At 50.6% G+C, this 24166-nt stretch overlaps 1 protein-coding gene across 1 annotated transcript in view; it reads left to right on the top strand.

Moving 5' to 3' along the window:
- The window catches only part of TG (thyroglobulin), a 244730-nt gene that overhangs the window by 101597 nt on the left and 118967 nt on the right, over positions 1-24166 (top strand). The window contains exon 35 of the mRNA XM_040494469.1: positions 2101-2163. Within this exon, the coding sequence (XP_040350403.1) occupies positions 2101-2163 (63 nt within the window). The remainder of the gene's footprint in view (positions 1-2100; positions 2164-24166) is intronic.

The following is a 24166-nucleotide window of genomic DNA, read 5'->3' on the forward strand; positions in this document are numbered from 1 at the left end:
GCTCCCTGGGAATGTGCTGTGGCTTGCCTACTGGTTCTCATGGTGTCAGAAATTTCTATAGTTCCTGGTGATTAGTTAGTACCATGAAATAAACGTCTACTGTATGTATACCATATGCATTCTTTACAACACAACATGATACAATACAGTACAATTCAATACAATGTTATAGCATAAATGTTTCCTTTGCAAGCTGAGCTCACTTTGCATTTCAAGATACATTTCCGGAAGCAGAATCACTGGGTTCAAGGGTGAGAACACTTGAATGCCCTTGATATAGATGGTCTAGTTGTTCTCCAAAGTCTGCGTCAACTCTCAGGATCTTTGCTCTGAGAACCGCTCTCTTCCAGGAAAGACAGATATTTAAACAGGCCAGCCACACTGGCCCACTGGGTGCAGCGGAGCATGGCCGTGGTTAGTAATTCTGAGCATTGCTTGAGGAGCTCCCAGAATGTTAGATGACCGAGGACACCGTAGCTCAGTGGTCCTTAAAGTGTGTCCTCGGACCAGCAGCTTCGGTGTCACATGGGAATTTGTTAGAGAGGCCAGATTTCAGGGAGCCCCCCAGGCCTGCTGAATCAGACACTATGGGGGTGGGGCTAGCTCGGGGTTGTTACCAAGCCTGGGAACCAGGGCCTTAGAATGACTTGGGGGGAACAGGTGTTTCCAGGCAGGTGGAACCATACCAAAAAACAAAACAAAACAAAACAAAAAACAATACAACTGGAGGTTCTAGAACCAAGAGAGGCTGGGTTATGGCTCACCTGACCAAAGTGAAGAAGGCAGGGGAAGGGCAACACCTTAGGGACCAGACTAGATTGTGACTCTAATGCATGCTTTTTATGGAGGGAGAATAGGACAGCAGTGTGTCACCGTAGAAGGGCAATGTTAAGAGCGGATAATGGCCAGCATTTATTGAGTGCCTGCCTACTGTATACCCAAAGCTTTACACGTACCAACTCATCTAAAGCTCACGAGCCTGAGAGAGGTATTGTTGTAAGCCCTTTTTACAGACAAGGACATTGAGGACAGGGAGGCGAGATAACTTCTGGAGGGCACAGAGAAGGAAGAGGCCAAGCCAGTCTTGCCCTGGGCAGTTGACCCCTGAGCCCTGCCCTTGACTGCTGACCATGCCCCCCGCAGCTGAGCATGCAAGGAGAGCCTGGTTTGGGCCGCTGGGAGAGCATAATGATGAAACTTTCGATCTGTTCAGTAAGGGGAGGGGAAGAAGATAATTAGCACTTATGGACCATCTGTCGGGAGTGCGGGTTTCTCTGTAATTTTTACAACATCCTCATTTTGTCAATGCCAAAATTGGGTCTAGAAAAAGTCAGATGACTGGTCCTTCCACGCTGCTTCTAAGTGGCACATGGAGACTCGGGCCCAGGTCTGTCTGCATAAAGTCTGTGCTCTGTCCCCCCCGCCATCCTGCCTGCCAGGAGCACCTGTCATTTACTGGGCTCTTACCCTGTGCCTGGCACTACGTGATCTCCTGTCATCGTCACGCGATTCCCAAGGTGGGTCGCATTGTCCCATCGCGCACGTGTGGAAACTTGGGGTTAAGTGCCTCGCCCAAGTGAATGGAGTCGGAAAGCGACGGCTGTAAGCACATGTACCGTCCTCTGCCTGTCCCCAGAACATGGCCGGACTCTACCTGCTCAGCCCCCGGCCTCATTGCTGGCTTTGGTCAGCGACCCGTGTGCAGATGAGGGATGTGTCCCTGGTAGGCAGAAGCCACAGAGAAGAGCGACGTTTTCTGCCTTCGCTTTCCCTGCCTCAGTGTTGTTGAAGCGGGGGGCATGGGGGAGCCTTCCTCCCCCCGGGCCCTGGGGGGATGACACAGAGCCAAGCCCCATCCCGCCTACGGAAGACGCATGGTGCGAGACAGAGGCCACCCTGGGTGGTGGCGGCTTTAAGCCGCTGAGATGTGATTGTCACCTCGGCCCAACCTAGCCCATCCTGACCAGTTCAGGGTGTCTCGGGGGCTGAACGCAGCCCGTCTGCCTTCCAGGTCTGATTTTGCCATTACTGCCGTGAGCCCCTGTTGACACCTTTGAGGGTGGAGGGGACCTAACCGGCTGCCTCTCTTCTTCTTTTCAGTTGCTCAGAACGATGCTCCCAGTTTTTGCCCCTTGGCGGTTCTGCCTTTCCTCCCCGAGAAAGGTAAGTTGTCTTTTCAGCTTCTCTCAGGAGAGATCCACCTTGCTTTTCCTTCTTCTCCTCTCTCTCTTAGTTTTGCCCCGTCGTTGAGCGCTCGCCTGGGCCTCAAACACTCATTGATTTGAGCTCCTGGCAACTGCACACACGCATAGATGGGGCCCTGCTGGCCCCACGCCCATTTCACAGATGAGGAAACCGACTCCCAGTGAATAAACACCTTGGCCAATAGTGCAATCAATTGGAGGCAGAGGAGGGCTGGGTCCCGTGCCTGCAAGTTTCATCCCGAGGGTTGTTCTCACCCTGTCCAGGAGTGGCGAGACCTGCACGGTCCCAGGCCAGTGTCAGGTACTGTGGCCCTGTGGCCAAACAGGGAAAGAACCAGCTAGTGCTGGGAAGTAGAGGCTCACAGCCCTCAGTGCACTGGGTGGCACGGTGACATCTGAGGCGGGGCCCTGAGCCCGGGAGCATGGCCCAGATTGAGGCTGCCGCCCCCCCCCCCCCCCCGCCCCCGCCATGCCCCGTCTGGTCACGAGGCAGCAGGAAGTGCAGGCAGGTGGGCGCAGTGGTTTCTGGAGGCGGGTGAGCTGGGAGTGGTGCCGGAGAGCGAGGGCCTGGATGCAAGGCCCTGTTCTGCCTTCTCTGAGTCAGGAAATGACTCGAAGGGCCCAAGCGACCTTAATTCCTGCCCTGTGACATGATGTCTGAGGAGCTCCAGACATCTGTCATTACAGTGCTGGCTGAAGACACAGAATATAGAGCTGGTGTAGGAAGGAATCATTTAGCCAAGGCCGCGGCTAAAAGTATACATGTCCTCAGCCCATGGTGTTTCTTCCACCTGGCTCAAAGAGCTAACTTCGGAGATCATGCACACACACACACATACACACACATGCATTTTCTGCACAGTCTGTACAGAATTCTATCTGTGTCTAAACCCTTGGAGACTTTATGTCTAGGACTTTGACATAGGACTACAAAGTGTCCGTTTTCTAAAGTGCTGTGACGTAGGAGTTGCCTTTGTCATGTCACAAATGGCGGAGGGGGTGCTTCGACCAAGCAGGGGACACGTATCCCAACCAGACTTTGGTCAGAGTTGATATTGAGGTTTATCAAGATAACGTAAAGACAACTGAAATGATCACATCGTCTCCAGAGATTCAGGGTTTAGAAAAACCCGACCGGTTCCTTGTCCCACGTCTACCGCCTGCCATTTCTGCTTCCAGAGGCTATTGTGGTTAACTCTTCCAGCTGTGTTTTTCTCGCCCTGGCCTCTCCCCTTCTACCTTACACACGAATCCTGCTACTCCTCGATTTGTCAATCTTGGAAGTGACTGTGGGGTTCCCTCCTGTCTTGATAGGTGAGGAGTCGAGGTTCTCTTGTAGCACCCTTTTTCAATTTTCCTTCTTTGTCTCCAACATCTAGTCGTGTCAAGACTTGGGGTCGAAACAAGAGTATTTTTGTTCCGTCCACGGGCATGTGGCTCACTGGGGAGCCCCAGGGAGCAAGAGGGATCTCCTGTTGCCGTCACCAATCACGGGGTGTGGGCAGCGGACCCTCCTGTCTTTGTCCCGTGTTCCACCCCTGCCTTCCATGGTACCCCCCCCCCGCCTTCTTGGGCTTCTTGGGGTGCCCGTGAAACACACAGGTCGGGTCCGTACCTGCTCTGCAGGGACCTGGAGTGTTAGCTCCTCTGTGCTGACGTGTCCATCAACACACCTCCCTCTTCTTTGCCCCACTGAAAAATTTGTCGAAGTGTCTTATCTGCTGTTTGCCCGTTCTTGTTTTCTCTTGTCATCTTTGTGGGTCTAGACTTTTTAAATTCCTTGTCTTCATTTTTGTGGGAGGGAGAGAAGAGACGTGAGCCTCATTGGATTAAATGCGGCCGTATAATCTTTTCCGAAACGTTTCAACGTGTTTCGTCCGTTTTGTCCTCCGTCCTGCACCAAGCATTTGATCTTCGCACAGACCTCAAGAAACAGGTCCTCTTTTACTATCAGTCAGTTGTGGAATGTTCGAACCATGCGGAAATAGAGGAGAAAAAAAAATCACAAGAGTTACTTAGAAGTCATGTGGGTTCAAACATTGATTTAGTTGCTTCTAATCTCCTTAGCCTTTCCTGTGGTCTGAAGTACTTGTAATCTCTCTACAATGTTACTCTTTCATTGTTACCTAACAGAGCATCAGGTATATATTTCCAAATTGTTACTTATCTCTCTGAATAACGCATTCACCATGCATCTATTCATCCGTTCATTCATTCATTCATTCATTCATTCCTCTGTCCACATTCCTACTTTCGTGATGCTCCCCATCTGGTGAGGAAGATGCAGACAAAAACGGGCCAGTGTTGTCAGCTTCCGCATTTCACACTGCACTTCACTAACTTGCACTATTTTTGGGCATTTGATTGTTTATGACTCCTCGTCATTATGAAGATACCATAATGAGCACCTGGGTCCATAAAGCTCTTCCGAATGTCCAGGTTACTTCCCGGGGGACACATTCTCCAAAGCAGAATTACTGGGTTCGACCACTTTATATTTTAAGACTCTAGCTTTGTGTTGCCACGTTAGTCTCCAACGTCGTTTCTAGTGATATCCTCAGTAGCAGTGAGTTCGTTTTTCCATCTTGGAAATCTTGAATCCAAGATTGGAATCTTTCTCATTACAAAAGTGTTACTTATTCAGCGTGTAGATAAAGAATGCTCCAGGATCTGAATGTCAAATGCATACTCTTAGATACGAACAAATCAAAGTGTGAACACCTTCAGGGGCTTTTGCAGTGCTTCTGCTCTGTTTTTTTTTTTTTTCCCCCTGATAATTTGTATTCCTGGGACTCGAATTACCAACACAAGGGAGCAAAGGATGTAGAGTTTTGCATCCCCCTTCACACATGCAGTCTGTGGATCTGAGTTGAAGTTTCCAAGGCAGAATGACATGTCACAGGCTTCTGAAACAAGTGCGATTTTGACAAGTGCGATTTGAAAGCAGGAGGGACGTCGGAGTGTGCGTTCCATCTGGGCTCAGAGTTCCCACATTGGCGTGGAGAGTCTGGGTATGTTCCTCTGACGGCAGTCAAGCGAGGGCACAGTGCCGCCTCCGGGGTATTGATATGTGAGCGTGATTCTGACACGGATTGTGTGTGCGTGAGTGCGTGTGCGTGCACACACTTGCGTGTGTACCCCATGTGTATGCAAAATGCTCATCTTTATGCACTTCCTATCCGGAGAGGAAAGGAAATATTTATTAAACACCAAACATTTTACAAATCCTTTGGTGCTCATCAGAAAGTTAGATGGTGGCGAGGTGTGTTTCTCAAATAAGGGAGCTGAGGATCCGAGAGGTTAAATGAACCCCTGGGATTTGAGCCCCTGTGTATCTGGCCCCCCTCCAAGTTAGACAAGAACATCTGGTTTGAGTTTCTGGAAAGGGTGGCAGAGGTAGACTTCCAGCCCTAGACTTGTCCGGACACCTACCGCTTGGCCTTGTGTCTTGTGATGAGTTGGTGTGCATTAAGCCACTCATTCAAAGCCTCTTTGAAGAAGGATTCTGATGCACTGATGGGTCAGTGGGGGTGAGGGGAAGGGGAAGGTGACTTCCGAGCTCTCACAAGTCGGGGAGGCTTCTAACACGCTAGGTGGTTTGAAGATGGCAGGAGTTTGTCCAGTGGCCAAGTTTCAGTACGTCTTTCCCTCAGAGAGAGTGGTTTGTGTGTGCAAAGGCCCAGGGGCATGAAACAGCCTGGGGCGTTCAGACGTTGGAGACATTTCCATATGGTGGGCCTAGGCTCCTCAGTGTGTGTGCAAAGGCCCAGGGGCATGAAACAGCCTGGGGCATTCAGACGTTGGAGACATTTCCATATGGTGGGCCTAGGCTCCTCAGTGTGTGTGCAAAGGCCCAGGGGCATGAAACAGCCTGGGGCGTTCAGACGTTGGAGACATTTCCATATGGTGGGCCTAGGCTCCTCAGTGAGATGAGGCAGAAGGGCCGTAGGGAAAGGCTTTCGCTCGGGCACAGGGCTGGCAGGAGACTCTGTGCTGGGTTTGGCACTAGACCTTGGTACGATGACCTGGGGTGGGGGCGGGTGAACGTGGCAGGGAGCTCTAGGGCGGACGAGTTGGAGAAACGTGTTAGGGCCAAACAGCTCGTCCTTCCCTTCAGTTTAGTTCCCCTCTGTGCACATGTCTCTGCCAGCCACTTTTCGGGTCATGGATTCTGAGTTTTCACTTACATTCCAGAAAAGGCGCTGTGCTGGGGGCCAGAGGTCTTGACTGCAAGGACAAGGGCCGGCCTTCTAGTTGGGAGAAAGGCACAGGAAGTCAGAACTGAAGGATCTGAGCCACTTACCACAGTGGGGGCCTCGGGAAGCCTCCCCCAGATTCACCGCAGACAGACGGGGAAAGTACCAGAGTGCATCACGGCCCCACGTTGCGACATAGAGAAGGAGCATACGTTCATCAGACGTCAAGGGGGGAAAAGGAAGCCTCCTGGGTAGAGGGAGGTGTGCAAAGAGAAGCCCAAAGGTGTGCATCAGTGTGGCACATGATGAAATAGAAAGAGAAGTAGTTTAGGACTGCAAGGCCAGCGAGGGGCAGGGAGAGGCCGGATGGGGGACGGGGGCCGGAAGCCAGGTGCCTTGGCTGCCACACTTCCCTGAAGGCCTTTACACAGTTGCACACTGAGCTTTCAGACTGTTCAGAAGCCCTCCTTTGGGGCTGTAAGGGGAATGCGTTGGTGGACAGACAAGCTCGATTTTGAGAAAACGTGCACAGGCGTGTTATCTGTATATAGAATACCATTTTACTCGCTGGGGGGAATTTTGTACATTTTTAAAAACCAGTGAAACAGGAAAGCTGTCATTTCTTTATACAAGAAGATGTCCGTTGCTTCTTAAAAGACCAAGCAATCCAGAGAGGACGTTCAGGGTCAGCAGGAATCACCTTCTCAGAGGCAGGAGCCCACTGTAGGTGCCTCAATCTCCCCCTCTCCTGCCTGCCCAAACACCGGATCTTCCGCGGGCTTATTCCCATGACAACTGATATGTCGCTTTTCATCTGTCATTTCAGAAGCACTTGCTCAGAGGTGCCGCTGAAGCAAATTGAGTATTTGGATTGCCCACCAGGGGAAAACACGGATTATGAATCTTTGAAAATCCGTATCTGCCTTCTCAGTTCATTTTACCCCGAGACACTTCAAAATGCCCCTTAGAAAATGCTCCCGGCTCTCGAGCGGGAGCCCCCCCTTGGAGCGGCAGGTATGACACAGTTTGCTCCCTGCGGGGAGAAAGGTGCCTCCTTGCTGTTGGCCCCAGCCCAGCCCTCCAGCTCCTCTCCTCACCGCCTCCCTCCCCGAGCTCGGGGACAGCTACAAACCTGAATTCCAGGTGATGGAAGTGTCTGCAAGGACAGTCTTTCAGGCCACACAACTACCGTCCATCAACTGCGCCTCGCTGTGCCAGTGGGGTGCTGGAATTCGGTTGATCTTTTCTGCGAATGTTTTCTATTAAGCTGGAGAGTGGTGTGATCCTAAAAAATGTGAGTGCTGGCAGGGAGCCTGCACATCTTCTAAGTGAGGGAAGCATCGGGACATGGCCCGGCCACGGGCTTTGAAGTCGGTCCATGCAGCTCCCAGTCCTCTTCTAGGTCTTTCTCAGCCTGGCAATGCCTTTGTTTGCCTCTCTGAAAGGGGGGGATGATGGTAGAAAACAAGAGAGATGAATCTAGCGGGCTTGTGCTGAAGAAAAAGTACAAGGCTCCACACGGAACCTGATAAAGGGTGAGTGTTTAAGAAGTGTTGGCGATAATTCACAAGTCCAAGCCCATCTTTCTGGGGAAGGGGAAACGGGCAGAGAGAGAAGATGGCTCTAGTAAGTCACAGCCAGTTAAGGGCAGAGGTACAGAACTATATACTTTAAAAACTCCTACTCGTTGGCTGTCGCATCAATCACTGTGCTAAATGCTTTCCGTAGTTTAACCCTCGCGACTGCCCTGTGCTCACGACTATGTGCATCCTACAGACCTGGAAACTAAGGCTCAGAGAGGTCCAAGTTCAAACAGCTAGCAAATAGGAGAGATTCAGACCCAGTCCGAATTCGAACCCAGTCTCCCCGCTCTGCTGAGTGTGGCTGGCTGGGTTCCCCAGGAGCCAGACACTGAGGTGCAAAGGCACCCACGGGGGGCAAGGGAGGAAAAGGGAAGGTGCAGGGCTGGCCAGAGGAGACGGTGAGCTGCAGAGTGGTCCCAGTGGCATAGAGGCCTCCTCTGCCCTTTCAGGGATGCTGGGATGACCTTCACATGTTCTCCGCCTTTATTTCGGCGACGCGGGGATGTGGGCATGACCTTCTGGAGGGCCGCTCTCCCTGCGGGGGCTGACAGCAGGGCCAGCCTGCCGGGAGCACGCACCGCAGCCGGGCAGACCCGCTCGTTCCCGACGTCACAGCGTGCTCCGCAGGGCTGGAGGGCTTTAACGGACTCCGCGGGGGCTCCTGCAGACTGTGCAGGTGCACTGTCACTAGACTGGTGACACGGCAACCCACACCAGGGCTAATTCTTAATTCTTCGGGTCCTCGGGCTGGAAGTCCCCAGGGAGCAGGCATCAACTCCAAGAGCCCGTGGAAGACGTGCATCTCCATCCCAAAGCTGCACAGGGTTTCCGTGCGTGTGCACCCGCCGCGGGGGCTCCCAGTGCAGAGTCTGCAGCCACCCCCTGAGAACTGCTGTCCGGGGATGGGTCTCGTGCCCCAGGGACAAGCTCCCTCCCCAAGCGGGGCGTGCAGCCTGGAGGCTCCTCTCCCACAGGGCCACGCTGGCTGGGCAGCTGCAGTTAGCAGGGCCGAGCGGGCTCCGGGCACAGCTTCCTACTAGCAGCAGCCCTCCACCCTGCCCCCCCCCACCTCAGCCCCGATCTCCCTTCCGAGACCCCCGGGGGCTGAGGAGCAGAAGGACACAGCTGGCAAACCGGAGCCACAGCAGCGGCAGGTGGAAGGAAACGGGAGATGTGAGGAAAGTGGCCCTAGGTGGTCAGTTTCACGTCTCCCCGCGGATGCGGGCGGGAGCATCGCGCCAGCTGCTGGGGTGCAGGATCGGGGCCACGGTTATGGTTTCTCGTGCCTTGGCCGCCACTCCCCCATCTATCTGCTCATTCATTCTGCAAGTGGTTAGTGGGCATTTCCCCTGGGCCAGGCGCTAGGTGCAGGGGCTACGGCAGTGAGCAGAGCCCACAGACAGCCCTGCACCACGGGACTTCCTCCTAACACGTTTCCGTGGGGCCCCTTCTCTGAGTTGACATCACCCCTAACTCCGCATCAAAGCAGCCCCCTTAGGCACTCTCCACTCCCTCACCCTGCTCTCTTGTCTGCTGTGAAATTTTCTCACCTGCTTACGTCTTGAATGTCCTTCCCCCAGAAGGGAGACTGCATGTGACAGGGGCTCGGTGTCTCATCCACTGCTGTAGCCTCAGCCCCTATAAGGTTCCCTGGTACCTAGTGAGTGCTCGCAAGGTATTTACTGAATGAATGAGGGCACTGCTGTTTGCTTGCCAGATTTCGTGCTCCCAGAAACTGAGTTCACAACTTGTGGCTTGATCCTTCATACTTAGCACGCTGCCTGGTATATAATAGACACTGACTGTTATTTTCTTTATCATTTGTTAGGTTTAAAATTCTTTTTAATGTTTATTTATTTTTGAGAGTGACAGAGGGTGAGCAGGGGAGGGTCGGAGAGAGGGGGAGACACAGAATCTGAGGCAGGCTCCGGGCTTCGAGCTGTCAGCACAGAGCCTGACACAGGACTCGAACCCACGAACTGTGAGCTCATGACCCGAGCCGAAGTCGGACGCTTAACCGACTGAGCCACCCAGGCGCCCCTAGAATTTGTTAGGTTTAATATGTATATATTCAGTTTGCTCTAGGTTAGTATTTAAAGCTAACAGAGTTCAGTGTTTGTTGGAAAGGTGTATAAATGAACGATCTTGACCAATTTAAAGAAACTTTCTGAGTCTCAGGTGCCTCGCCTTCAAAATGGAGATGATGATGCCTAATTCAACGAGGTTGTTATTAAGCTTGAAAGAGATGTGCCATGTAAAATTGCCTCGGCCGGTGCCTGGTGAAGGTGGCAGCGTTGGAACAGCTAAATTAGGTCAAGTGCTGCCCGTTCTAAGGGATCTCTTTCACAGGTAATATTTATAAAAGCTGCCTCTGCGATATAGTACAGTGTACAACCTGTGCAGCTGTACATGGTGAGCCCAGGAGGCACTGGATTAATGTTTGCTGATTGATTGGGTCCTGAACCCTTGTTAGACCTTAGGGGCTGGAGAAGACTTAGGATTTTCGTCAGAAACTTCCTCCCCGGATGGTTAGTGCCAGTTGTGTACCTGGTCCGTCGGGGAATTGTTCAATCAAATTTAAGGGAGACAGAACCAAGAAGAAAATATGCCAGCTTAAGACCTACCTTTTGGTTTCGGTTGTTTTGGCTTTAGCTTTAAAGATTTCTTTCAAGTGTCTTGCTTAGCTCTAGAAGGTATATTTTCAGCCTGGAATCAATCAGATACTACCCGATAAAAAATGAGCACAGTCAAAACTGTGAGGTGGAGGGAGCTTTTGGTTCCTCCCGATTTTTCCCCCCCTTCCTATTCCTGGCCTCCAGCCCACTCTGGGAAACTCATGACTATCTGCTTCTCAGCACCCCACCTCCCCGCTGCAACTCCCATCCCAAGGTAGGCCTCTCTGACGACAGAAGTGGTTCCTCTTTCCTCTTTCCCTCCCACTCTCAAACCAGCCCTGACCAGCTAGCTGTCACGGAGGAGATGCACTTTGCTTATTTATTGTTTTATTTCCTAGTGCTCTGCTAGAGAACTCTCGTCAGACCCAGTGGAGTTGGGCGCCTGCGGGGGGGGGGGCTCAGTCGGTTAAGCGACCGAGGCTTGATTTCGGCTCAGGTCATGATCTCGCGGTCCGTGGGATCGAGCCCCGCGTCGGGCTCAGCGCTGGCAGTGTGGAGCCTGCGTGGGGTTCTCCCTGTGCCCCTTCCTCGCTCAAAATAAATGAATAAAACATTTAAATGGAGTTGAGGAGTTGACAAAATAATTCACGCTGCAAATACTTGATATTACTTTAATATGATATCTTCTACAAGAGTTTTCACATTTCAACAAGCGGATAAACCAGAAAATGGTTGTTTCTCAGACGATTGGACCAGTATTTAGGAGAAGTGTTTTAGACAGGTTGCCTCTCCTAGAGCCCCTCAAGTCACTCTGCATAGTGGTCTGTGAACCCAACCGTCCCTGAATTGCAGTCCATCCACAGGGGTAGATTTCCTTTAGTTTCAGGAATTATAATAATATTAACCGTTGGTTCAAGATAGTAATGCCATGTTCTAAGCGGCTAGTGCTATATTAAGTTGTGTTTTGTTTTAACGATTCTGTGGTCATTCCTCATTTTCTTCATCCCTACTGCCGAGTCTCCGTGGAATTTCTGACCCCCTTGGAGGAGTGGGATTTGATTTATGAAGGAGGCAGCCACCTTCCCTTCTACATGGGCAAAGTCCAGGAGACGAGAGGGCCCAGCTCAGAAGGGATTGAGGGAAGCCTTCAGTATGGATCGGGGCGTCTGGCATCCCGAGGGGACGAGGGAGGGATGGGGCGAGCAGGAGACGGGGTCAGATGATGGAAGGAGAAGGCACTGGTGATCTCGCTCTGATGGAGATTGAGGTGATGAGCTCCCCATCACTGGAGAAGTCGAGCCTGTTGGAGATGCCCTTGCGGTGTGAGGAGGTGGCTTAAATGGCCTCTGAACTTCCCTCTGAGTTTTCTGTTTTTGTGATTCTGACGATTGGCTCCGTTGTGCTTTAAGGCGTGGCCTTTGTTTTTCTGTTTTTGTGATAACTTACGCACAGGCAAGCAGTTTTGGGCAGATGTTTGTAGAAGTAGGAGCAGTGAAGCAGGGAGACTGTGGCATGGATGGGGTGAATCTGGGTTTCAATTCTAGTTCTGTTCTTACTCTGTGTGACCCAGGGCACGTCACGTTACTGCTCTGAGCCTCAGCCTCCTTAAGGCAGACTTCCTAATAGCCCTGCCTCCACAAGGGGCCGTGAGATTTGGATGAAGCATGGAAGGCAGTGCTTAGTACAGTGCCTGTCACACGCAGCCCCTAACAGACAGTGGTGACAGCCGTAGCTGCCCTTACTGCCACCGTGCCCCGAAATTTCGGCAGAGCAGAGCCTCAGGAGTCTGCCCGCCTGGGTCCAGACCAGCTGCGTGACCTTGGGCGAGTTACCCACAGTCCACTGAGAGGTCAGGCCAGCCTCTGCCTGAAGCTCTTTGTCCAAAAAAACCTCTGCACTATTGGAATTTCTCTGATTAGCTCACGTTGGTGCTCCATATGCATTTATGCCTCTGAATTTCGGCAGTTTTATCCAGCACCCAGGATCACACGCAGTGACCCCAAGAAAGAGTTCACGTGCTCCCAGAAAACCCCGTTATCGTACCAGCTCCCCGGTCCCCTTTGTATGTGGGGGGGGGGAATTTGGAGGGGTCCATTTGATAGGAGTCAACCTTCCCAGAGAGAAATCAGGTTTATCCCGAGCCTTTGAATTTCCAGTAGGAATTTGGCTTGTGATGAACTTAGTAGTTTGTCAGGAGGACACGGAGGGCGGATTGTCCCAAGTCTGGACCCACGTGCCTGTCTTTTTCTTAGTTAGGAATTTTCTCCAGCAGTGTCTTTGAAGTTGGTGTAAAAGATGATTACTCACCCATCCACAGCTCATAACCTCGGCAGAGGCTGGCCCATTTCAGATGTCTGTGGAAACCTTTGCCTGCAAAACACAGGCAGGGAACACAGAAAGGGAACCACTTTGTCTCTGAAGTGGAGTCCCGGGGAGAGAGGGGTAGCTGCGGCGAAGTGGGCACTGGGAGGGGGAAGTCTTTGTTAAGCCTTTGGTTTGCTAACCACGAGCCGTGACTGTGGCCACGTCCTACACCAGCTCGGAGCCTCAGTTCAGTCCCTTGAAAAAGAGTGACAGTAATACCGTTGATACATAGGCTGATGTAGTGATTACATCTTGTAGTGTCAATGAAATGTTTCATCAACTGGAATGTGCCACAGAAGAGTGAGATCTTATTAAATTGGTGGACCATGATTTGTTTCCTAGGTGATCAGTTCTGCCACTGATCCACTCGAGGTCTTGTGGTAGGCAAATAATCATAGTATTAATCTTTATAGAGATAAAAAAAAAATACTTGGCATCCCATTCGTTCTTTACCAGTTAAGGAACTTCATCAATTCATTCATGAAATACACATTTAGGACGCAAAATACACGCAAAATATTGATATTATTGTTCCTGTCAGCACACGGAACATTAACAAGTGCCATCTACAGCTATGTTACTATTTCTATTGTTGAGATTTTTATATACTATTATGATAGGGCTCAGACAAGCAATGAAAACTGAGGCGGAGTCTTTGGTCTCCAGGAGCTCATAATTTAACAGAGATAGAAAACATAAGGAAATTGCAGCGCAGTCTATTCATAGAACAGTAGACTTATTAGTGGAACAGTAGACAGATCAGTGGAACAGGCTGGCGGTAGTGGAGGTGGGAGCCTCAGAAGGGTGTGCGTATGAAGTGACATCTGAATTACGTCCTAAAGGATGACATGAGTTCACTGCGTGAATAAACTGACTTCACTTACCAAGCGTATGTCAGATGAGAGGAACAACGTCGTACAACACGGGGTGATTGGCTAGACCTCCAGACGTGAGTTTGGGGTGGTAGGGAGTAGAACGAAGAGAGATGTGACTGAGGAGGTAGGTAAGGGAGGCAGCAGACAGATCTCGAGAAACGTTGGAGGCCATGTTTTGGCTGGATGTGTTTTCCGGGGAGAGCGTCCACTTATGATGGTAGAACCTGAGATTTAGACGTGAAAGAGTATTTGTTTTACTTTTCCTTCTATCAGGTCCTTTCTAGGTGGACATTCAGTCTACCTGAACACCAGTCGGGGACAACATTTAACACTTCAGGTTGGGCAGTCCCATGGGTAGTGGGGCCAGTTCCCGAGACGGAGAGCGTAAGAAGGGAACCAGGTGAAGACCGTGGCTAAGGATGGAAGTAAGAGTAAGCCCTCAGCTTTCAGCAGGCTGAGTTTGGGATACGTCGTGGCCACCTGCTGGGAGTGGTCTGCTAAGCACAGACTGTCTCGGCATGGCGCTTGGGTGAAGCTTCCGGCCTGGAGATGTGCTGATGGTCATCAGTGTGTCAGTACTTTAAGTCATGGGGACAGTGAGATTGCCCGTGGAGGGTGTGTCAGATATCAACAGTGAAGGTCAAGGACAGACCCCTGAGGAACCACAGCATGGAAGGGAAGAGAAGGAGAGAAGCCAGGGGAAGCAGGAGGAATATAGGAGGCATGCTGGTGGCGTGGGGTGTCACGGAAACCAGGGAAGGGAGATGTGACCAACAATTTCAAGGACGATGGGGACTACAGACATTCACCGGGCTAGGCAAGCACTTTATGAATGTAGTGGGATGATGAGGGAAAAAGCGAAATAGTAGTGATTTGAGAAAGTAGAAGCTACAAACTTTTCCCAAGAATGTTGGCTCTGAATAAAAAGAGAGGGCAAGATTGACAGCTAAAGGAGAAGGTGGCCCATTCGTTGGTAACTATCTGTCTTGGGTCATGACCCCGCCCCCCGATAATGTATTGAAACAGTATGCCCCTCCATACATACCAGATTTTGCCTCTATTTTCAGAAAATCAGCCCTGGAAATCTAACCCCCAAGGTAAGAAACTGTGGGGTAGAATAACGTCTTGTTTTCAAGGGGGGGCATTTGAGTGTGTTTTTATGCTACAAGTCAAGTGTCAGTGTCCAGGGATGGACCAAAGACAGAGGAGGGGTGGGAGCAGGACTGGCCTGGGGGTGTAATTGGTTGCAGATGCCCCTGGGGGGCGGTGAGTAAGCACGAGCTCTAGAACACAGATGGGGGAACCCGTCCCAACAGCCATCCTTCCTCCGTCTAGGAGAAAGAAAGAAAGAAGACGGGATGATTCATAGAGAGTGGAGAGGGGGACACGGAGTTGAGGACAATGCTGAGGACCGTCCCTCTTTTCTATGGGAGGCCAGAGGTTGGGCACCTGCTGAAGGTGCAGGGGCTGTGATGGCGCTGGGCCTGGACGGAGCAACAGGCACCAGAGGTGGTGGATAGAGAGAACAGAAGGAGGTGAGGATGAGGGTGCCAAGGGGTTGACGGTTCAGGTGAGGCTGGGGATCCAGAAGTTGTGAAGGTGCCGATCTGTCCGGGGAAGTGGCTTGAGTTGTGCTCAGCTGACCAAGACAAGCTGCAGACAGAGCAGTCCCTTGGGTTAATCTAACCAGGAAGACGGGGTTGAGGGCACTGGCAAAAGGGAAGTTGAAACAGCGGACCAGTGGGTGGCCCTGGCTTCGGACAGACCTGTGAAGATGGGTGCCCTAGAGGGGGGAGGAGAGTGGCATCGCAGCGGAAGTCGGGAGCTGGTTTAGGGTGTGGATGTGGCCGTGGGCGTTCTGGGCTGGAACGAGTGGACATGAATGTCTCTGGGACTAAAGGGGTCAGGAAACAGACCAGAGTGGTGAGTGGACCATCGACAGTCCCCGTAGATGGTAAATTCACCCAAGACTTCAGCAGGGTCTGGGTGGAAATGAAAATTGTGAGCTGAAAATTATGGCAAAGAATTTGAAGAATGTGGTCGAATGACCAGGCATGCCCTATTGAGGGTAATTAATTACTGAGAAAGACTAGAAGTTTCCATAGTCAGGAGGTTGTGACCCAAAGCAGGGGAAAGGGGACATTAGGCCCATGGTAAGGGCCCTGGTTTCCAGGACACAATACTGGGGAGGGGAGAGCTAGGGTTGGGTCAGCTGTGACAGCAGTGACATGATTTCAGCAGGAGGCTGGATCCGGAGCGAGATGAGGCCACGTGGGTGTGGAGAAGACAGGTGGGCTTACATTCTCCTCTTGGATTAGTGGCTTACCTTGTATTCTCGGACAGGTCACGGTTGCCAATTTTTCATTCTACCAAATAAGAACAATTTTGAAAAAACAAAGCAAACGAATCATCATCTTTTTGTAAGAGTTAGGAAGCACATCCATCGACACAGCAAAAAAGCAATTTTACCTCCCAGATGACGTCTCCCAGACCAGCCCTCATTTCTGGAGAAAGCACAAAACTCCTTGTCAAGTTGCCTGTTGCAGTTCTGGGTCCCAGAACGTAGACCCCACCGCCCCAACCCCTCGTGCCACGTGCATCTGAAGCCCACGGCCCTCACAGCCCAGTGTTGGCAACCCATAGCCTACAGCCTGTTGCTGTGCAACCCGTGAGCTAAGAAGGGCCTCGGACAGTTGTAAAGGATTGTATAAAAGGATAGAGAAGAGCATGTGCAAGAGAGAACAAACGTGGCCAGCGAAGCTTGAAATGTTGACTGTCTGGCCTCTAACTGAGAAATCTTGCCCGCCCCTGGCCTGGCCTGAAGAATCGTTGTCTTCTCTTTATCCCAAGTCCCTGAACTGTTTCACTGGGTCTTTCCTGGTCCTCCTGGGCCACAAGGCTGGAGCTCTGCCCCATTGTGTGATAGTTCTGACCGGGGAGGTGAGGGAGTGTCAACAGTCATATCAGTGCTATTGATGTTTGTGGTTTGGTTGAAGATGCCTTTGTCTTATTTTATTTTATTATATTTTATTTTATTTTATTTTATTTTATTCTATTGTATTTTTAATTATTTTTATTATTATTTTAATTATTATTATTTTAATAATTCAATTATTTATTTACAATTATTAATTATTATTTTATTGTCATTATTATTTTATTAATTATTTAATTATTAATCATTATTTTAATTAATTTTAATTATATTTATTATTTAATAATTTTAGTAATTTTAATTATTATTTTTAATTGTTATTTTATTAAATTATTATTTGTGTGAGAGAGGGGAAGAGGGGCAGAGGGAGAGAGAGGGAATCTTAAGCAAGCTCCACGCTAAGCATGGAACCTGACATGGGGCTCGATCCCATGACCCTGGGATCATGACCTGAGCTGAAACCTAGAGGCAGACACTCAACCGACTGAGTCACCCAGGCACCCCTACAACGCCCTATTTTATAAGCATATATGCCCTTGTGCATTGAGCAACACGGCCTAGAAGGAGGAGCTCTGGCTTTGGAGGCTGAGACAAAGGGCGTCAAGTCTTTAATAAATGTTGTTGAGCACTTATTATGCACCAAGCCTTTTGCAGGGATTAATCCATTCAGCCCTCACCCTGTGTCCACAGGGTGACTGGACACTGACGTTTTCATGCCATGACCCACATTGGGGATGATGACGTCTGCATTCAGATAGCCAGGTGAGAGGACCTGCCCTCGCTGCCTCCACCCCTGCCCCCCAGGGAGGCTAGAAGGATCAGTAGCAGACCGTGGCCCTTAACATATGGGAAGCTCTGCCCTAGGACACAGGTGACATGACTATTCCAGTTCATAGATTAAAACAAGATAACGTTTGAAACTTAGAGTGTAATTTATGCAAAGTCAGAGCTGGCGGTAGGCAGAGCCAAGATTCAGCCAGCCAGAATGCTTCCGGAATGATCCCTCTTTAAAGCATGCAATGCCAGGGGCACCTGGGTGGCTCAGTCGGTTAAGCATCTAACTCTTGGTTTCAGCTCAGGTCACGATCTCACGGTTTGTGGGATCGAGCCCCTCATTGGGCTCTGTGCCAACAGCGGGGAGCCTGCTTGGGATTCTCTCTCTCCCTCTCTCCCTGCCCCTCCCCTGCTCGCACGCTCTCTCTCTCTCAAAATAAATAAACTTCAAAGAGCATGCAATGCCGCCTCTCTGAGCAGAGGTGACCGCAAAGCCATGTTCACAGTTGTGTGTGTATTAAACCAAACAACACATACAGCACATTGCGGTGTGTCTAGTAAATAGGAAATTCTTAATATTAATATTGGCCACTGTAATTGTATTACTTTACATGGTAAGTCTTATCATCGGGACTGGCTTTTCCATGTCCGGGCACAACAGTGAGGCACAGGAGACTGTCTGTGAATCAAGGAAAGGATGTTTCTACTGAGTATTCACCCGCCGGATTAATCCGTTAGGGTTGCCACAGCAAAATGCTGCAGACTGGGTCTGAAACAAGGGGAATTTGTTCTGGAGGCTGGCGTCCAAGATCAAGGTGTGGGCAGGGCTGGTTCCTTCAGAGAGCCATGAGTGTTGGCTCTGTTCCAGAACCATCTCCTAGGCTTGTAGATGGCCGTCTTCTCCCTGTGTCTTCACATCGCCTTCCCTGAATGTGCCACGCTGTGTCCGAATGTCCCCTTTCTATGAGGACACCAGTCATTCTGGATTAGGGGCCGTTCTCATGGTCTCATTTTAACTGGATTACCTCGGCAAAGACCCTATCTCCAAATAGGGTCATAGTACGAATGACTGGGGGTTAGGATTTCAAAGTATGACTCTTGAGGGAACACATTCCAACCCCCAGGACTCACTGTCATCCCTCGGCTAAGCTCTGGAGATGCAAAGGGAAAGACAAAGCTGTGGCTGCCTGGAGAGCTCATAAATGGCGATTTGGAGGCTGAACAGAAGTAAACATGTCTCTAGGTGTTTTTCTGGTGTTATACGTTGCAAAAGAGGCCTGGCGGGGTCTGCTGTTTCTCCCTGAAGAAATGCCAGACCCACAGGCACCTCAGGTCCTATTTGTATCTTTCAAGCCATCACACGGTAACACGGATCTCTCTTTCTCTTTCTCTCTATCTCCCCCACTGTCTCTCTGTAATCAAAAGAACATCTGGTTTTTTTCTGAGGGCTAGCAAGGGCAAAAACAGCCCAGTATGATGTGGTTCTCATTTGAAAGACAGCGTCTGGTGGGAAATCAGGATGCCTGACTGTTAGTCCTGTCCCATAATGACTGCGCGTAGGGGGATCGTCTCAGCAGACAGCGCCTGTGGCTGTGTAGCTGTGAAAGCCGGATCAGACGGTCCGTCACGGCCTGCTCCCGTTCAAGGTCGTGGTGGCTTCCTGGTGCCTGAAATACTCTTCCTGCTCAAAAGGCTTCCAACTTGGATGTTTTACCCCAGCCAGCCGGCCTGGGCATAGAAACCGCCTCCAGCCTTCCTCAGGCTTTCTCCGTATTCAGCGCCCATCACTTTGATAAGTGCCGAGGGGCTGATGGGAATTCTTTTTGGTTCTGAGTGCGAGAGAAATAGAGCGAATCCTGTGTGCTTTCAGATGCTATAGAGCTTGCACTCATTATTTTTTTTTTTTTTTAGATCTTTTCATTGACAAAATGGGTCTGTGATTATTTGAATGGTGGGAGAAGTGAGTATTTGCTACTGGTCTGATATGTCTGCACTTTGATGTGCTTCGGAAACGCTGGCGAGCACGCCCGCAGTTTTCAAATGAGAGAAAGGAGGGCCAGAGCAGGAACTGACACCCGGTTACCCGGCCAGGCAGCAACTGACCCGTACCTTCTATAGTAGCATAGGTTTGCAGGCGTGTGTGTGTGCGTGTGTGTGTGTGTGTGTGTGTGTGTGTGTGTGTGTGTGGCTAGGGTAAAGCTATTTTTAATGGTTGAAAAACCCCTCTAAGCCTTGAAATCAAAATCAAGCATTTCCTCCTTTAACTGGTATCGGGAAAGAAAGGTAGGAAGGAATACAGGAAGGAAGGAAGGGGAGAGAGGGAAGAAAAACAGAACAGGATTAACCATGATTTTCCATATATTTGAACATTTCAAATATACTGGAGTCTCGTGATTTTGTTTTTACTTAGTCTACATTTGAAGGGAATACAGTGTTTTCCAGAAGGGAGCAGAAGTAGCTGGATATTCCTGGAGGCCGACCTATGTCGAGGTTGCAGCCCATGCTGCCCCAGAGTCACGGAGGGGTCCGCCCTGCCACCTGCTGCTTTCTGCCCTCCTCCCTCCCTCCGCTCTGCCCCCACCCACGTCAACAACTCTGCGGGGTGCGGTAGAATGCCAGGCCACAGAGCTGACCAAGGCTCAAATGCTGAGTCGGCACCTCTTAGCTGTGGGGCCTGGAGCACATCATCGGCCCTCTCTGGGACTCACTTTTCTCTTCTGTAAAATGGGGATAGAATGCACGTGCTGCTGGCGAGGAGGGCTGATCTGTGGGTCACTACCCCACTGAGGAGGTCCCAGGCTATCGTGAGGCAGAGGCGAAACCGCACAGCTCCTGAACATTCCCCTGTGACCTTGGAGAGTCCCCTGTGACCTTTCCTCCCTGTGGCTCCGTGTCCCTATCTGACGCGTTTGGTGTGTGGGCGAGAGTGGGGAGCACCCAGGCGCCCCCTGCGAAGGTGGGGGGTGTCATGCAGCTGGACTCCGCAGTGAGCGTGCCCTGCCGACCACGGCTTTGCCTGTTTCCCCGAGGACGGTGGGCAGTGAGTGCTGTCAGATGGGGTGGGGGGGTGCCCTGGCTGCAGCGCGACGGTGGCTCGAGAGGGGCAAGAGTGGCCAGAGGGAGGTGTCAGTAGGCGGAGTGAAACTGAGGAGGCTGGAATCTGGGTGGGAAAGAAGGAATTGTTCCCAGAGGGGCCGAGCAGGCAGAAGGGACAGGGCAAGGTGAGGCCATAGGACCGTAGGATGTCGGGGGGGGGGGGGGATTTCCTGAGGAACAAGAACACCACGTGGGGGTAAACACCAGCATGGAGGGCTGTGTGAGGGTTTCGTTTTGGGTTGTGCTGAGCTCATAAAACCTTGCTGCTGTATTCAGCAGAGGATCTGCTGTGGAAACTGAGGCCCAGTGAGTATTCAGGCAGGCACGCTGGCTGGTTCTACTGTGCCTATGACCAGTCGGAGGAGTCACCGGGCCAGAGGGCAGAGAATGAGGGATGGATGGGCAGGAAGCCAGGTGCCCAGGGACCAGGCTGGGGTGGGGCAAGAGGGAGCAGGGATTGGAAAGAGGTCAGGATGTCACTGGCAGTGCTTTGGGCTCCTGTACGCCTTGAGGAACTTCCCCCTCACCCCCCATACTTGGGTGTGGCTCAGCCCTTCATAGTTTTTGAGAAAACAGACCGAAATGCCTCAGAGGTGATGCGATTGGCTGCGTTCACTAAGCTCCGCCCCCTGCACCTGCGTGGTGGGGAGTAGGGGGGCCACCTACCCCCCTGGCTCATTTCTGACTACCGCTCTAGGAGGAGGTTTTCAGGGTGTCCCCGGTTTGCCGAGGAGGAAACAGAGGCTCGGAGAGAAGGCGTGGGCTGCCCAAATTCACAGAGCTGTTGGATGGGGATCTGGGATAAATTCAGGGAACCCGGAAGCTTCACCACGTAGGTCTCATTCATGACCTGCGCTCAGAGCCCACCGTTCCTTACAGCTGCTTGACGTGTTCGCTCATCGCCTGGCTTCGGGCAGCTTCAGGGGCAGGCTCATCACCCCCCTGTACTCTCCCCTTCCTGGTAGTGGCTCCTGGGGAGTTTCCCTGGGGGCAGCGGAATCTAGCACACTTAGAGCGCACGCCCATGGGGCGGTGGGGCAGCCAAGCCCTGGGTACCCCAGGAGGCATCCGTTCTTACCAGGCTGGGCGGTCATTCTAGGGGAGCCAACCTCCGTCTTTTCCTCTGCCCACTTCCCTTCCTCTGCTCTGGGGGAAGGGACTAGTATCTTGAGGCCGACTCAGAAGGGCTCCAAGCAAAGAGGCTGATGAGCACACTTACAGCAGGATGTTAGTGGTCACATGCCATTCACTTGAAGGCCTTGTGTTTATTAGAGATTCAGAGAAAGGGCAATGTTTAAGACAAAGACGTGAGGTTTTTTCAAGAATGGAGTTTCTCAGAGTGGTTAAGGAACTTGCCCAGGGACACACAGCATCAGGGTGAGTGAGATTGGATCCCAGAACTGTCTCTTTTCACCAGCCTAAGCAGTTTCACCATCAGTTATGGCCAAATCAAAAAAAAAAAAAAAAAAAAAAAAAAAAAAAGAATATTTCAGAAACCGAGGAAGGCAATTTTCACAACTTGGTTGTGTGTCAGACTCACCTGGAAAACTAGTAAGGAGCACAGAGGCGAAGGCTCGTTGACGTGGGGACAGCACCTGGGCTGTGGAATTTGTACCAAGTTCTTTATATTCACCAAAGTTTGAGAATTACTGATGGAAAGGAGAAAGGATCCTAAACTTTTTAGCTAATTAGCCCATTTTTCCAGGCTCTACCTTTTTGCTATCAGGTCTAGTACCTGGAACGTAGGAGGAGGCCGCCGAGTGGTTGTTGAATAAATGGACAAATCTAGAACTCAACTGGTTACCGCAGAGGACTGCTCAACCAGAGACCCCCGGAGGCAGGTCACTGCTACATCTGCAATCCAGTTTGGGCCCCATTTCCAAAGTAGCCACATGGACGAGAGCCTGCCCTTCAACCATGTCTTCGAGTTACATTGAGGGAGTTCAGGATCCTGTCAGAAAATAAACACACACAAATAAAGGGCTTTCCTTTACGCCAACAGTAACTGTTGTATAATGGGGCAACCGTTCCATTCCATTCTTAATGAAATCAAACCCTAAACATAATACAATCTAAAATCTTCCCAAGTTCGTTTTTAATTTGAAGGACATTCCAATTAATATCCCAAAAGAGCTTTCTTGAAACTTAATATAATGGCTTTGAATTTCATCTGGTAGAATGAGTAGCCAAAAATAGCCAAGAAATAGATTTAAAAATTTTTTTTTCTTCTTATTTTTAATGTTTATTTTTGAGAGAGAGAGAGAGAGAGACAGAGTGTGAGCAGGGGAGAAGCAGAGAGAGAGGGAGACACAGAATCCAAAGCAGGCTCCAGGCTCTGAGCTGTCAGCACAGAGCCCAACACGGGCTTGAACCCACAAACTGCGAGATCACGACCTGAGCTGAAGTCGGATGCCCAACAGAGCCACCCTAAGAAATATTTTTTAAAGAGAAAGTAATCTGGGAAGGCTTTGGTGATAAAATGCTTAAAGCAGCATGAGGGCGGGGCTAGAATTTACAAACAGATGAATAAAAGAAAAAGTTACCCAGCAGACAAAATTCATTTATATGTAAGTACTTAATATATGATACATGTGGCATTTCACATTCAAGGGGAGATTTTTTTTTTTAAGGTGATGCTGGCATTGCAGTGTATAAAATATATTTGAAACAGAAGTGGGGAGGGGAAGGAAACTCATCAATATGCCACAGATAACATCCTTTGGGTGGGTCTGATGGTAAACTTACCCCCCCACAAATGCTTCCAAGATCCCCCCAGCTTCCAGGCTTTATCGTAGGTTTACATGCACAAAGAACTTGTTCTCGGAATTTGCATGAGATGCATGAGCCCCAGATGCTGGGTTCTGCACAACAGCAGCCGCCCGTCCTAGGGTCACCGCCAGCTGGGGGGAAGGGGACAGGACGAGGGTGTGGCAGAGACTTGGCTCCAGGCCCTGGGGTGGCGACGGATGAGCAGACTCTCACTTTAGAGATGAAATTTACCCTTCAATTCTAAGCGCTTTCCCCCAGACATCAAGCTAAACACGGAGTGCGGCCGAGGCTTCCATTTTAAGCCCGTAATTGGCAGGATGGTCCTGCAACCCCATCATAAGTCTTCTGTGAAATTGCAGTGTCCTCACCGCCTAAAAATATGCAGCTCAGTTTGGTCATGTTGCAAAAACGCCACTTGTACTGACCATGAAAATAGTAACGCGTGGAGGACGTGTAAGAAAATGAGAGCCCGGGGTCTGCGGCAGAGAAGCTGGGTCCCAAGGTCAGAAAGACGTGGCTCTGGAGTCTGAGGACGGCCCCACAGCTCCAGGAGGGGGTTCGCCTTCTCCGGCTGAGTCCATCGGAAGTCTCGTATCATTATTTGATGACTTCTTTGGATAAACCCTTTTACTCTCTTTTTTCTTTTCTTTTTTTCTTTTTATTAAGAAGAAAAAGGTGTGGTCTAGGTTGTTTTACCATTCTAATTTTAGCGCTCTGGGCGTCAAAGGCAGATTCGAGATAAAAATGACAGGCTT

Source organism: Herpailurus yagouaroundi, unplaced genomic scaffold, assembly GCF_014898765.1.
Source record: "Herpailurus yagouaroundi ecotype Mexico unplaced genomic scaffold, PumYag 186, whole genome shotgun sequence".
NCBI lineage: Eukaryota > Metazoa > Chordata > Mammalia > Carnivora > Felidae > Herpailurus > Herpailurus yagouaroundi.